At 52.9% G+C, this 12,819-nt stretch overlaps 2 protein-coding genes across 5 annotated transcripts in view; one reads left to right on the plus strand and one right to left on the minus strand.

Moving 5' to 3' along the window:
• Positions 1-204: 204 nt before the first annotated feature.
• Positions 205-11,476, plus strand: ARAF (A-Raf proto-oncogene, serine/threonine kinase). Of its 3 annotated transcripts, none has more exons than XM_042974096.1 (16): positions 205-309; positions 1,566-1,760; positions 1,935-2,038; positions 3,024-3,126; positions 3,220-3,374; positions 3,481-3,579; positions 5,718-5,859; positions 5,963-5,990; positions 6,079-6,230; positions 6,323-6,525; positions 8,279-8,455; positions 8,558-8,604; positions 9,094-9,212; positions 9,451-9,582; positions 10,568-10,702; positions 10,901-11,476. In XM_042974096.1, the coding sequence occupies exons 2-16, from the start codon at positions 1,665-1,667 to the stop codon at positions 11,033-11,035; spliced, it is 1,827 nt and encodes a 608-aa protein (XP_042830030.1). In that variant the 5' UTR covers positions 205-309; positions 1,566-1,664; the 3' UTR covers positions 11,036-11,476. The 3 variants fall into 3 exon arrangements, with proteins under 3 accessions (XP_042830030.1, XP_015392812.2, XP_042830031.1); XM_042974097.1 differs by having other exon boundaries at positions 234-309; positions 1,606-1,760; XM_015537326.2 differs by lacking the exons at positions 5,718-5,859; positions 5,963-5,990; positions 6,079-6,230; ... (5 more) ...; positions 10,568-10,702; positions 10,901-11,476 and having other exon boundaries at positions 3,481-3,583.
• A 19-nt stretch (positions 11,477-11,495) lies between these two features.
• Positions 11,496-12,819, minus strand: part of SYN1 (synapsin I) — a 51,120-nt gene continuing 49,796 nt past the window's right edge. Inside the window, exon 13 of one of the 2 annotated variants that reach the window (XM_042974094.1) lies at positions 11,496-12,583. In XM_042974094.1, the coding sequence (XP_042830028.1) occupies positions 12,448-12,583 (136 nt within the window). In that variant the 3' untranslated portion in view covers positions 11,496-12,447. The remainder of the gene's footprint in view (positions 12,584-12,819) is intronic. The other variant, XM_042974095.1, reaches the window with a different exon arrangement.

The raw sequence follows: 12,819 nt of genomic DNA on the forward strand, positions 1-12,819 counted from the left end.
TATTCCACCACGGCACGATTGGGGTTAAAGTACACAGCACGCAGGTCCCCACCCGACTGCGCCTGCGCGAGCCCAGACATGTGAATTTGCCCCAGACCCTGACGTTTCAGGCAGCCCCTCCTAATCCGGAACAGGACCCACATTCCGCCGGTCCTGCCTTGACAGGCGTGACCCTAATCCAATAAGAATTGAGGGCTGAATCCTGTGGAGCCAATGGCCAAAGTCCGAGGGGCCGTGGAGGCGGACTCTTCGAGGAAACAAGAAGACAGGCCCAAGATGGAGGCGGCGGTGGCCGTAGCGGCGTGACAGGTGAGGGCGGGCCCGGTGGGGTTAGGTTTCTGGAGCGACCGCCGGGCACGGGCAGGGAGCCGGGACCGAAGGCTCAGCTCCAGGATGGCTTCGCCTGGGCCCCGGCGCCCCACGCCCGGAACCGGAGGAGTGGTTTGACCCGGGGCGAGACCATCGTCGACAGCGGGGGGGGGGTGGGGTAGACAGGAATAGGGGTGTGTGGCTGCGGGGGATGGTTTCGCCCGTCGCGTGTGGCAGCGCGCCTGCGCAGAGCTGGAAAGCCCTTGGTAGGCGGGGCCGGGCTGAATGGGGCCTGGGTTGTGGCGTGGTGCCCGGACTCCCTCTAAACCTCCTTGAGGTCTCTTGGTGACCCTTCCTTGCAGACAACGGGGTGTACTTGGAGATGTCGTTCACTAGTCGCTCCCCTTATTCTGGATCAATGTCTGACCCACTGGAAGAATGTTTGAGGATTCCCCCTTTACTCTTGAAACCCACCGCAGCCTCCTTCCATTATCACCAGTAATATGTCTGTGACCCCTTCATTAATTAGGGGGGATTTTAGAGCCCCCCACCCCCGTTTTACCCCTGTTTATCTCACCTTTACCGTGTTGAGTAACGCACCATTATCCTCCATTCACCCCATGACAATGTCCGGTGACCTCCATTTCCGTTCTTCTCCCCCTTACCGTCCCTGCAGCATAGTGTCTGCTGAGTCCCTATGAACTCCCCATCACAGTCTGGTGACTTCCATTAGCCACATAATGCAGTGTTTGAGAGCCTACCTTCCGTTACAGCCCGGGGCTTAGGGATTCCTGCAGTGCCCTTTTGAACACTCTTTTGGTGCAGTTCCCATTGCCCCTAAGCTAAGGGCGGTATCTGATCTTCTGTTTGTTTCCCATCGCCTCTGTCATCACAGTATCTGGTAACCACCCTTTGTCCATTAAAAAGCCAGGACAGCCTGTTCAAGTCCTTTATGTACCTGACACGCCCCATTGCTGTGTGGTTTGACTTGATTGTTGGCCCCCAGCAGAGACTGGGTACTCCTGTGCCCTCCAGGACTGAGTGTGCTGCCTCTCATTGTGTCCTTACTGTCCCCTCCTCTCCACCCTCGGCCCTTAAGAGTGAGACAAACAACAGGAGAGGCTGAGCAGAGGAGGGACTGGATGAGTTCAGGGTGTTTAATAGGATCCCTTGGGCTGTTGTGTGATTAGGCGACAGGGGGTGATGTGGAGCCTGGAGATTGAATTTTTTTTCCTCCCCTGCCACTTTGCTTCCAGACTGTCATTACTGGACCTCTGAATCCCTCCTGTGTTCTAGGAGCCCCATGGCACCTGCCCAGCCCCGCCTCAGTCCGTCTTGACAAAGTCTTAGGCTCCATGGAGCCACCACGGGGCCCCCCTGCCAACGGGGCCGAGCCGTCCCGGGCAGTGGGCACTGTCAAAGTGTACCTGCCCAACAAGCAACGCACGGTGGTGAGTGTGGCAGGGGCAAAGCTGGAAGGGGGTGGGGATGGACCCCGTTGTAAGTCTTGGTTCAGAAGGGTGGCTCGGGATGGGAGGAGGCTTTAACAGAGGCGTTGGGGAAAGTTGGCTGGGGCCCGTGTTGGGCACTGACCCGCCCATCTGCACACACAAACACACACACAGGTGACTGTCCGGGATGGCATGAGTGTCTACGACTCTCTAGACAAGGCCCTCAAGGTACGGGGTCTTAATCAGGATTGCTGTGTGGTCTACCGGCTGATTGAGGGGTAAGTGTGCCACCCCCACTTCACCTCCCTCTGCTGGGCGCCCAGCCTCCCATTTCTGAGAGCCGCCTGACTCCTTCCCTCGGTCCTGCAGTTCCCATTAGTCTTCCCTTAGCTCAGTGAGTCCACTAAGAGTGCCTCCAGCTCCAGTTTCATACCTTCATTAGTTCATTGGCCTTTAAAGTCAGAGCAGCTCCTCTCGACTTAGCCTCCAAGTCCTCACCCTGCTCCCATGCCTCCTCCCAGAATTCATCTGTTTTGTTCTTTCACCATTTCATCCATTTGTCAGCTCTCTGCTGCCTCCGTTTCCCTGTTCTCTCTCTGTCTGCCGCGAGGGGCCGTGCTGGCCTTCTGTTTATCCCTGTGTCCTGGGGTGCCTTACTTTTTTTTTGTTATTCAACTCACACATGGCTTTTCATTTGTTGTTTCAGTGCCTCATCAGCCACTTTTTCAGGGGCTTGCTGAGCACTTCTGAGATTTGCTGTTTATTCACTGTCTTATTTGCTCCTCACCTTGTGGTTGAGAGCATGGACTCTTCTGGGGCACCTGGGTGGCTCAGTCAGTTGAGCGTCCCGACTCTTGATTTTGGCTCGGGTCGTGATTTCAGGGCTGTGGGATCGAGCCCCACGTTGGGCTCCATGCTGAGCATGGAGACTGCTTAAGATCCTCTCTCTCTTCCTCTGCCCCTCTCCCCCACTCATGCACACACTCTCTCTAAACAAAAATCTTTAAAGAGCATGGGCTCTTCACACTGTCCTGCCACTCACAATCCTTTGTGGCCTTGGGCAAGTCACTTTTTCCTCTCAGTCTCAGTTTCCTCATATGTAAAATGGGGACTAGGAGAGTAACTAGCTCCTAGAGTTGCCACAATGAAATTTAAACATGTCAGGTATTACTCTATGGATGGTAGGCTTGGAGGGACTTTTGGGGGTTCCCTGCCTTCCACCGTCCCTGTCCACCCTCTCACTCCCTTCCATGCCCCCTGCAGGCGAAAGACAGTCACTGCTTGGGACACAGCCATTGCCCCCCTGGATGGAGAGGAGCTCATCGTAGAGGTCCTTGAAGATGTGCCATTGACCATGCACAATTTTGTGAGTGTGGAGTGGATGGTGGGGGAAGACTGTGGGCATGGGGCAGGGAGAGTCCTTGACCAGGCCTCAACCTTCCCTGCTCTGTGGCAGCAGGTACGGAAGACGTTCTTCAGCCTGGCATTCTGTGACTTCTGCCTTAAGTTTCTGTTCCATGGCTTCCGCTGCCAAACCTGTGGCTACAAGTTCCACCAGCACTGTTCCTCCAAGGTCCCCACAGTCTGTGTTGACATGAGTACCAACCGCCGACAGTGAGCCTGGCCTGGGTTGGGTTGGGGAATGGGGAGGACAGAGGCCACAAGCTCTTATAGACATTTGACCCTTGTCCTCTTGCTGTACACCCTTAATGCCCTCAAGGGTCTACCACAGTGTCCAGGATTTGTCCGGAGGCTCCAGACAGCACGAGGCTCCCTCGAACCGCCCCCTGAATGAGCCGCTAACCCCTCAGGGTCCCAGGTAGGGATGCCTATAGCTGAACGCCTGTTGTCAGGAGAAAAAGATCTGGAGGCCTTTGTAGACCACAAGCCGTGCTTCATTCATTTGTTTATTTGACAAACATTTATTGAGTACCTACACCTGTGAGTAAGGGCATGGACCTTGGGCAAGTTACCCGATCTCTCTGGGCCTTAGTTTTTCTCATCTACAAAGAGGAGATAATAATACTTTTTACCACATAGGGTTCTGGTGAGGATTTAAATGTGTTAAGACACATCCACTGCTTAGGACAAGATCTGCTACAGAATAAGAAGTCCTTATTAATTATAAATACATATATGAAGCATCTAACTATTTTGTTAATTCTTGGAGTATAACCATTCTCAAGCCTTTCCATTTTGAAATACATATTATTTTACCATAAATTCCATTTTATTTCTCCTTTATGTTAAGTATTATAATACTGTAGTATTTCTATATTAAAGTATATTATTCTAAGATAGTGTAAGTTCATAAAACATGCATTTTATCTGTTTATGTATTTTAGAATGTCTGTATTTGTACGGTATGCTATAAATACATCATCATGTGTTCTACTTACACTACCGTCATATAATGTAAAATACACATTTTTACATAATATAAAATAGTAAAGTTAGAGCATTGTGTTATTTTTAATTATGGGTATATGTGGATTAATTGCCTATAAATTTCATTTCAGGATAGTGAAAGGAACATTTTAAAATGTGTTTGTAAGGTTTCAATATATATATAACATACATCTTTATGTATTGACACACATCTATGTATAACATATACAGCTGACCCTTGAACAACATGGGTTTGAACTGTGTGGGTCCACTTGTGGATTTTTTACATACAGTACTATAAATGCATTTCTCTTTCTTGTGATTTTTTCTTTTCTTTTTTTTTTTTTTTTTAAAGAGAGAGAAGGGTACAAATGAGTGAGGGGCAGAGAGAGAGAGAATCCCAGAAGGGGCAGAGTGAGAGAAAGAGAGAGAGAAGCGGGGCTCACCTGAAGCGGGGCTCAAGCTCACCCGACATGGGGCTCGAACTCACAAACCGTGAGATCATGACCTGAGTCGAAGTCAGATGCTTAATGAATGACTGAGCCACCCAGGCACCCTTCTTATGATTTTCTTAAAAACGTTTTCTTTCTCTCCTTTTAAAAAAAATGTTGATTTATTTATTTTGAGAGAGAGAGAGAGAGTGCAGGAGGGGCAGAGAGAGAACCTTAAGCAGGCTCTGCGCTGTCAGTGCAGAGCCTGACGCAGGGCTCCATCTCACAAACCGTGAGACCGTGACCCGAGCCCGAGTCAGGCACTTAACCCGCTGAGCCACCCAGGTGCCCCCAAAACACTTTCTTTTCTTTAGCTTACTTTGCTCTGTAAATCTATTGTAAGACTACAGGATATACCACATGGAACATACACACTTTGTGTTAATTGACTGTTTATGTTCTCGGTAAGGCTTCTGGTCAAAGGTAGGCTCTCAGTAATTAAGTTTTGGGGGAGTCAGAAGTTATACGTGGGTGTTCACCTGGGCAGGGATCTGGTGCCTCTAACCTCTGCATTGTTCAAGGGTCAACTGTATGACGTTATTATAATATATATATTTGGAAACATTGGCATTTTGAATACAGCTAATGTGTTGTACATTATGTAATGATATATTTGAATAGTATGCATGGTTATAAAATATTATATATTGCTCTTTCCCCCACTATCTGTGTGGCTTGCTGTCTCTCCTTAGGTCTTTACTCAGATGTTACGTCAGAGAAGCCTTTCCAGACCCTACTAGGGCCACTTTCTGTCTCCTCATGTTGCTTTATTTTTCTCTTTTCTGCCCCTGTCAGCAGTGGGCATATTAAATATTCTTGGGTTGTTACGGCGCTCTGTCCGTACTGGAACATCAGTCCCACGAGGGCAAGAACTTTTACGTGCTGTGCCCACAGTTTTCCTTCCACCAGCTCTAATGGTATCTGGCACAGGGTAGGCATTCAACAAGTGTTTCTTGAGGAAGTGAATCGTGATCACGTTGACTTACTCTGAGCTAGACCTACCTTTACTGGGGTGGGGGGCAGCTTTACTTGTTCCCTTGTTGGGCCGACAGTGATTTCACAGGCTTTCCCCTGCCAGCTCCCGCACCCAGCACCGCGACCCTGAGCACTTTCCCTTCCCCGCCCCTGCCAACGCCCCACTCCAGCGCATCCGCTCCACATCCACTCCCAACGTGCACATGGTCAGCACCTCGGCCCCCATGGACTCCAGCCTCCTCCAGGTTGGTGGTGCGGGTGTCAGTCACGGAGGGCACCGGGCGGAGGGGGGAGCCGTTCCGGTTGGCTCCCCTGTCCCCTCTCTGAGTCCCGTCCCTCTTCCTCCAGCTCACTGCCCAGAGTTTCAGCACCGATGGTGAGTCTGCCCCCCCACAGCCCTTCCGCTTGTGCCCCCCCCAACCACACTCCACATGCCTCCACTCACATCCCTTCCACAACCGCAGCTGCTGGTAGTAGAGGCGGTGGCGATGGAGCCCCCCGGGGGAGCCCCAGCCCCAGCGTGCCCTCGGGGAGGAAGTCCCCACATTCCAAATCCCCATCGGAGCAGCGTGAGCCACGGGAGCGGAAGTCCTTGGCTGATGACAAGAAGAAAGTGGTAAGCTCCCGGGGAACCTTTGGTGGGGGCGCCACAGGCTGAGTGTTGAGGGAAGCGGGCAGGCCCCTGAGATGCCGCCGTGTGGCCCACAGAAGAATCTAGGGTACCGGGACTCGGGCTATTACTGGGAGGTGCCGCCCAGCGAGGTGCAGCTGCTGAAGAGGATCGGGACGGGCTCGTTTGGCACCGTGTTTCGCGGGCGGTGGCATGGCGACGTGGCCGTGAAGGTGCTCAAGGTGGCCCAGCCCACAGCGGAGCAGGCGCAGGCCTTCAAGAACGAGATGCAGGTGCTCAGGTGAGATTGCACTCGTGTGGGGGCGGCGGGGCAGCTCTGGCCCCTCCCTGGGGAAAGGCCGGGCTTGGGGCACTTCCCGCACAGCACCCGTGTTTGTGTTGTGTTATAACCATAATCGGAAGTTGTTTCTCATCCGGGCCGTCCCTTTCCCCTCTGGGAAGTGGGTATGGGTAGAGCACAGCTGAAGATAGTATTGTTTGTGTTGGGATTGATACTGATATTAATTAACGTCTCTGCCTGCAAACCGTGGGTCTTGTCATTCGCCTGCTGTGAAATGGGTGTGGCAGCAGGCCAGGACCTCAGCCTTACTGTGTGCCCTTCCATTAATAGCATAGTGTCAACCACATTGCCAGGAAGGCTTGCGTCCCTCCTTCCCCTCTGTGTCTGCTGTATCGTTTGTGGGACGCTTACCGTGTTGCGTTCCTGTTATTAATTACAGCAATGCCGTAATTGAAAGAGCAGTATTATTTAACTGTAATGGTGACCGTAATTTAATCGTGGAGTAATTAACGATTGTAGTTGCTCTCCTTAATCTGTCTTTAATGCGATATTAATTAATTGGCACTGAGAAACCCCGGGGTTCCTTTTCTGCCTATCTAGTTGCTACCACTCCTGGGGTTGCCGGCGTGGACTTTCCCTCTGACAAATGGGCACAACTGTGTCACAGAGTTGACGTTATCAGAATTTCTTGTGCTATCTTAATAGTTATCCTCATTACAGATGCCGCAGTAAGAAAACTTTTATTCTCTGTTCCTCCCTGTGAAATTACTTGAGCACGCTCTAAATTTGCATTATGTCAATATTTTAACCATAATCCGCCCACTGTGAGGAATGCTCACGTCCTCTATCATCCACTGCGACGTGAGCAAAATGGCAGAGCATCGTTGATGTTGTGTGCGTTTGTGTTACTGTTACTACTGTGGTTACTACTTACTTCTATAAGGAATGATGGTTTTTCTTCTAAATCAGAGGGGATCTGTTCATCTGTGACAGAGCTTCTGTGAGGTAGACTCAGGTACCCAGTAGCAATAACAACAAGGACAGTGACATTTTCAGGGTGCTTACGCATTAGGTGCTCTTCTAAGTGCCTTACAGATTATTTACTAATTACTCTTCCCAGCTTCCCTATAAGGCAGCTAATCTAATTATCACAGTTTGGAAGTTGAGGAAAATGACCACAGAGAGGTTAAGTGTCCTCCCTGAGGTTGCACAGTGAGTACCTGGGGGAGCCTGGATTGGAACACAGACTCTGATCTGAGTCCTAACCCAAAGCTCTTTACCTTGAAGCCTCTCGTGGTGATTAACAGGACATAGTCACATGTCACTGGTATTTTTACCGGCATTTATCGGTATTACGACGATACATCGATGAAGAAGGTTGGCATTCCCCTTTCTTGTCTGTAGAGTGGTCACAGGCCCAGGTCATGGTCAAGGTCAGAGGTTGGCAGGTGTTGATGATGGAGAGCCACTGGTCGGCAGAGGGGCGGGGTCAGTAATTGCTCCCTGCTGCTTTTGTTGGGAGACTTGGATGAGGAAGCTTGGGATGTAAGCCCCTGGGGTGGGATCGTAGCCCATGAAACATATGTCACAAAGGCACTGAAGCTGGCCACAGCCTGGCCCTGAGCCTCCTGAAAGACAGGGTGGAAATGATGACAGAAGGCAGCAGTGAACAGCACCACTCCTGATGCTCAGAAAGTGAGTGACAGTTGCTCTTTTTTCCTTCCTGTCCTGGTACCACCTTCCCTGCCTGCAGGAAGACGCGTCATGTCAACATCTTGCTGTTCATGGGCTTCATGACCCGGCCGGGATTTGCCATCATCACACAGTGGTGTGAGGGCTCCAGCCTGTACCACCACCTACATGTGGCCGACACACGCTTCGACATGGTCCAGCTCATCGACGTGGCCCGGCAGACTGCCCAGGGCATGGAGTGAGCCTCTTGGCCTGGGGACAAAGGGAGGGGGCTGGCAGGCTTGGGGTGGGGAGATGAGGTCACCCCCAGCCAATTTGCCGCCTGCTTCCATCCCTACAGCTACCTCCATGCCAAGAACATCATCCACCGAGATCTCAAGTCTAACAGTATCTGCCTGTCCCTGTCTAAGGGCTTGGGTGGGGTGGGGGCTTAGAGGGATGGCTCTTGTTGGGGGGCCTTCTGGAGATGCATAGGGAGGGGCATGTGTCACGTGGCTTAATAGGGGCTTTAATGGGGCTCTCTTGGTCAGGGTTCAAAGTTGCGACTGGTTCGGGTGCTGTTCCTGGGGACTTTGGTCAGGGTCTAAAGTATGGCAGCTGTGGAGGACATTACAGGGAGTTCTGATCAGGGTCATGGGAGTGGCAGTTATGGGTGCCACTCGAGGGGCTTCCTGGCCGGGAGTCACAGGGGGGCCAAGGTAGGGAGCACTAATTGGAGTTCCCAGCCCGAGTCAAGATTGTGGCTAGTTTGTGTGATATTGGGGGGCTTCTGGTCAGGGTCAGAGGCACGAGTGTGGAGGCATCAGTGGGAACCTCCCAGTCAGGATGAGAGATGTGGCTATTGGGAGCTCCTGTAGTGGCCCTTGACCCTGGTGGACATCTTCCTACACGAGGGGCTCACAGTGAAGATTGGTGACTTTGGCCTGGCCACGGTGAAGACACGGTGGAGCGGGGCCCAGCCCTTGGAACAGCCCTCGGGCTCTGTGCTATGGATGGTGAGTTTGGCCAGGCTGGACTGGGGCCATATAGGGACATGGGTTGCTGGGCCACGATGTGAGGAGCTGAGTGGGAACGGGGATACTTGTGCCAGATGTGGTGTCTAGACTGCTCATGTTTTTACCTTGTGAGGGTGTTCCCAGTTGTACCCAGTGTGGCTAGTGGGATCTGGGACTCTGGCCAGCCATTTTCTGGCCTCCATGATCCCCCTGCCTGGTCTGGTCTGCCCTATCGAAGGCGGCTGAGGTGATCCGTATGCAGGACCCGAACCCCTACAGCTTCCAGTCGGATGTCTACGCCTACGGGGTTGTGCTCTATGAGCTCATGACAGGCTCGCTGCCTTACAGCCACATTGGCAGCCGTGACCAGGTGAGCCCCACACCTTACCCATAATCTCTCAGGGAAGGGAGTCCCCTCAGCCTCCAAACCTTAGACTTCCTCCTTGTAAAGACCAAGAATGCCACACTTCCCCCAGAAACCCAAAGTCTTCTGGGCTGAGAACTCCCAGAATTCTCTGGTCTTCCCTAGTCAGAATCCTCTCCTCCCCTGTACATCTATCAGCCTCTGGGTCCTTGAAGTCCAGAATCTCTTGAATCCCCTATACCCAGGATCCCACAGGGCCCCCGAGTACCCAGAAGCCCTCTGGAACTCTAGATACCTACAGTCCTCTGGCCTCAGTGCTCAAAATCCCCCAAGTCCCAAAAAGCCCAGAATTCGGTTTCTGCCTGTCACAGAAGCCATCTGTGCTTTTGGAATACTCACAGATACCCACAGTCATTCAGGCCTTGGGCATCTAGCAGGCCTTTGGGGCCCTGGAACCCATGATGTTTTAGGCCTGGACTGTCACAGTTTTCCCAGGTCTAAAGTGTGGAATCTTCCAGGACCTCTGAAATTGGGGATCCTCTAGGCTCCAAGCCCTGAGCACTCACAGTCCTACAGGATGCATGGACCCATAGTCCCTCTAGCACCCAGACACCTAGAGAAATACGAACTCCTGAGATTTAGAGTCACTTAGCTCCCTCCAGACCCAGAACTTTATGTTTCCCCTGACCCAGTACTTTCTGGGCTTCTAAGCCCCCTAGAAACCTGTGAGCCAAGGGATACCTACAATTCTTGACTTCTGAGCGTAAATTCTGTTCTGCAAGCAGAGAATCCTTGTCTTCAGAGACACAGTCCCAAGTCCTCAGAGACCCAGAATCCTTGCATCTACAAGATACCCACAGTCCTCAGACCCGAATACCCAGAGTACCCTAGTTTCCCAAAAAGGAGCCTCCAAAGCCCCTTGAGACCCAGAATTCCCTCAGCCTCTCAGCTCAGACCCCCAGATCACCGCATTCCTGCCCCCCCCCCCCAGATTATCTTCATGGTGGGCCGTGGCTATCTGTCCCCGGACCTCAGCAAAATCTCCAGCAACTGCCCTAAGGCCATGCGGCGCCTGCTGTCTGACTGCCTCAAGTTCCAGCGAGAGGAACGTCCCCTCTTCCCCCAGGTGGGCCGGGTAGGCGGCCAGACACACTGGGGAGGGCAAGTCTGAGGAGGAGGGAGACTCCCAGGGTCAGTGGGAACGGTGCACCTTCAAGGGTCAGGAGTGTATGATGTGTGTACTTCCCCCATTAGGCCGGGGTTTGTGGGTGTCGGGGTGCCCGTGTGGCTCTGGACACCTCCTCTAACCTGCCCCTGCCCCCAGATCCTGGCCACGATTGAGCTGCTGCAGCGGTCACTCCCCAAGATTGAGCGGAGTGCCTCCGAACCCTCCTTGCACCGCACCCAGGCTGATGAGTTGCCTGCCTGCCTCCTCAGCGCGGCCCGCCTTGTGCCTTAGGCCCTGCCCCCAGCCGCCAGGGAACCAATCTCAGCCTGCCACACCAAGGAGCTCTGCCCACCAGCCAATCAATGTTGTTTCTGCCCTGATACTGCCTCAGGATCCCCCATCCCCATCCTGGGAGAGGAGAGGGTCCCCGTGTGCTTTTCCAGTTCCTCTGGAATTGGGCCCCCCCCCACCAAAGACCGAGACCCCTGCTTCCTCCATAATTTGGTTTCCTCTTGGCTTTGGGGATACTTCTAAATTTGGGAGCTCTTCTGTATCCAATGGCTGGGATTTGTGGCAGGGATTCCACTCAGAACCTCTGGAATTTGTGCCTGATGTGCCTTCCACTGGATTTTGGGGTCCCCAGCACCCCATGTGGATTTGGGGGGTCCCCTCTGTGTCTTCCCTGCCATTCAAGGACTCCCCTATTCACCAAGAAGCACAGAATTCTGCTGGGCCTTTGCTTGTTTATTTTGCTTCCCGACTCTTCTCATGGGGTTCAGAGCCGCTGAAGGGTGGGGGTGAGTCCAGGCAAGGAGTGGTTGAGGGGGGAAGTGCGGACCACACAAACAGCGCCACTGCACGCATCACCACAGGCGGCACGATGAACGAGGACCACATATGCCAAGCACGGCACAAGAGGAGGCCACGTCAGTCACAGACACAGACATCACGGCAAAGGTGGGGAAGCAGAGGACCACTGGCCCTCCATGTGCAAAGGATTCTGGGAAGATGGGTGGAGTTTGCATATTTAGAGATAGCTGTCAGAGGCAGGAAAGTGGGAGTGTGGGTCCCTGGGGAACAGAAGGGTCCTAGCAGTGGGAGGACCTCCCGATGTGATTAGTGGGGTTGAGGGGTGGTTAAGAGACATCCTTGCAGGGCTGGATAATGGCATCTGAAGAGGTGGAACTCCAGAGATGTGAGATCCCTGAAAAGGGGCTCCAAGGTAGGGGTTTCTTTGGGATCTAGGAAATCTTGATGGGAAACAAGGTGTCCTTGAGAGATCTGGGACCAGGAGTATGGTTTCCCAGGAATTTCAGGGTTCCAGGAGGGGACTCAGTAGTGTTAGGGCCAGAACGTGTTCCCTGGTGTTTGGGAGCTTCTGGGAAGGAAAGTGCACTCTTGGGGGGGGGGGGATCAAGAGTAGAGGTTTTCAGGAATTTGGAGGTTCTAAAACTGAAAAAAAAGTCTTGAGGTGGCCGAGAGTGGCCTTTTATAGGGACTCGGGAATTCCAAAGTGAGAATTGGATGTAGGACCAGGAGTGCGGTCTCCCCAGGGACTTGGGCATTCTGCAGAGTGAGAAGAGGGGTCTGGGCAGACCAGGAGAGGACTTCTCAAGGGATCTGGAGATTCCAAAAGTGAGAAATGGATTCAGGGCCCAGAGAGGGGTTGCCCAGGAGGAATTAAGGGTTCTCAGGGTGGGGTGTCAGTCGGAGAAGAGGCTGGCGAAAGACTTCCTCAGGCTGCGGATGGTCTCAGCTTTCACCTCGTCCTGGCTAAGGCTGGGCCTGGGCGGGGCTGGCTCTGGAAGGTTGAAGGCATTGGTCAGAGACTGGGATTTGCTAGAGAGAGACAAGGTGGAGGCATGGGAGGAAGGGGGTGGGGAGGAAGGGAGGAAGGGGAGAGAAACACAATGTTACCCCAGGCCCGGCCCAGCCCTGCCCCTCTAGTCCTGGGGCTGTGCCTGTGACCCTCCCACCCACCAGCACAGGCCTGGACCCTGATGGATTCTCAGGTGGAGTGGGGGAGCCCTGGGCCAGACTGGGAGGACTTGGATCCAAGGTGAAGTCTGGGCTTA

The sequence above is a fragment of the Panthera tigris genome, chromosome X (genome assembly GCF_018350195.1).
Source record: "Panthera tigris isolate Pti1 chromosome X, P.tigris_Pti1_mat1.1, whole genome shotgun sequence".
Classification (NCBI taxonomy): domain Eukaryota; kingdom Metazoa; phylum Chordata; class Mammalia; order Carnivora; family Felidae; genus Panthera; species Panthera tigris.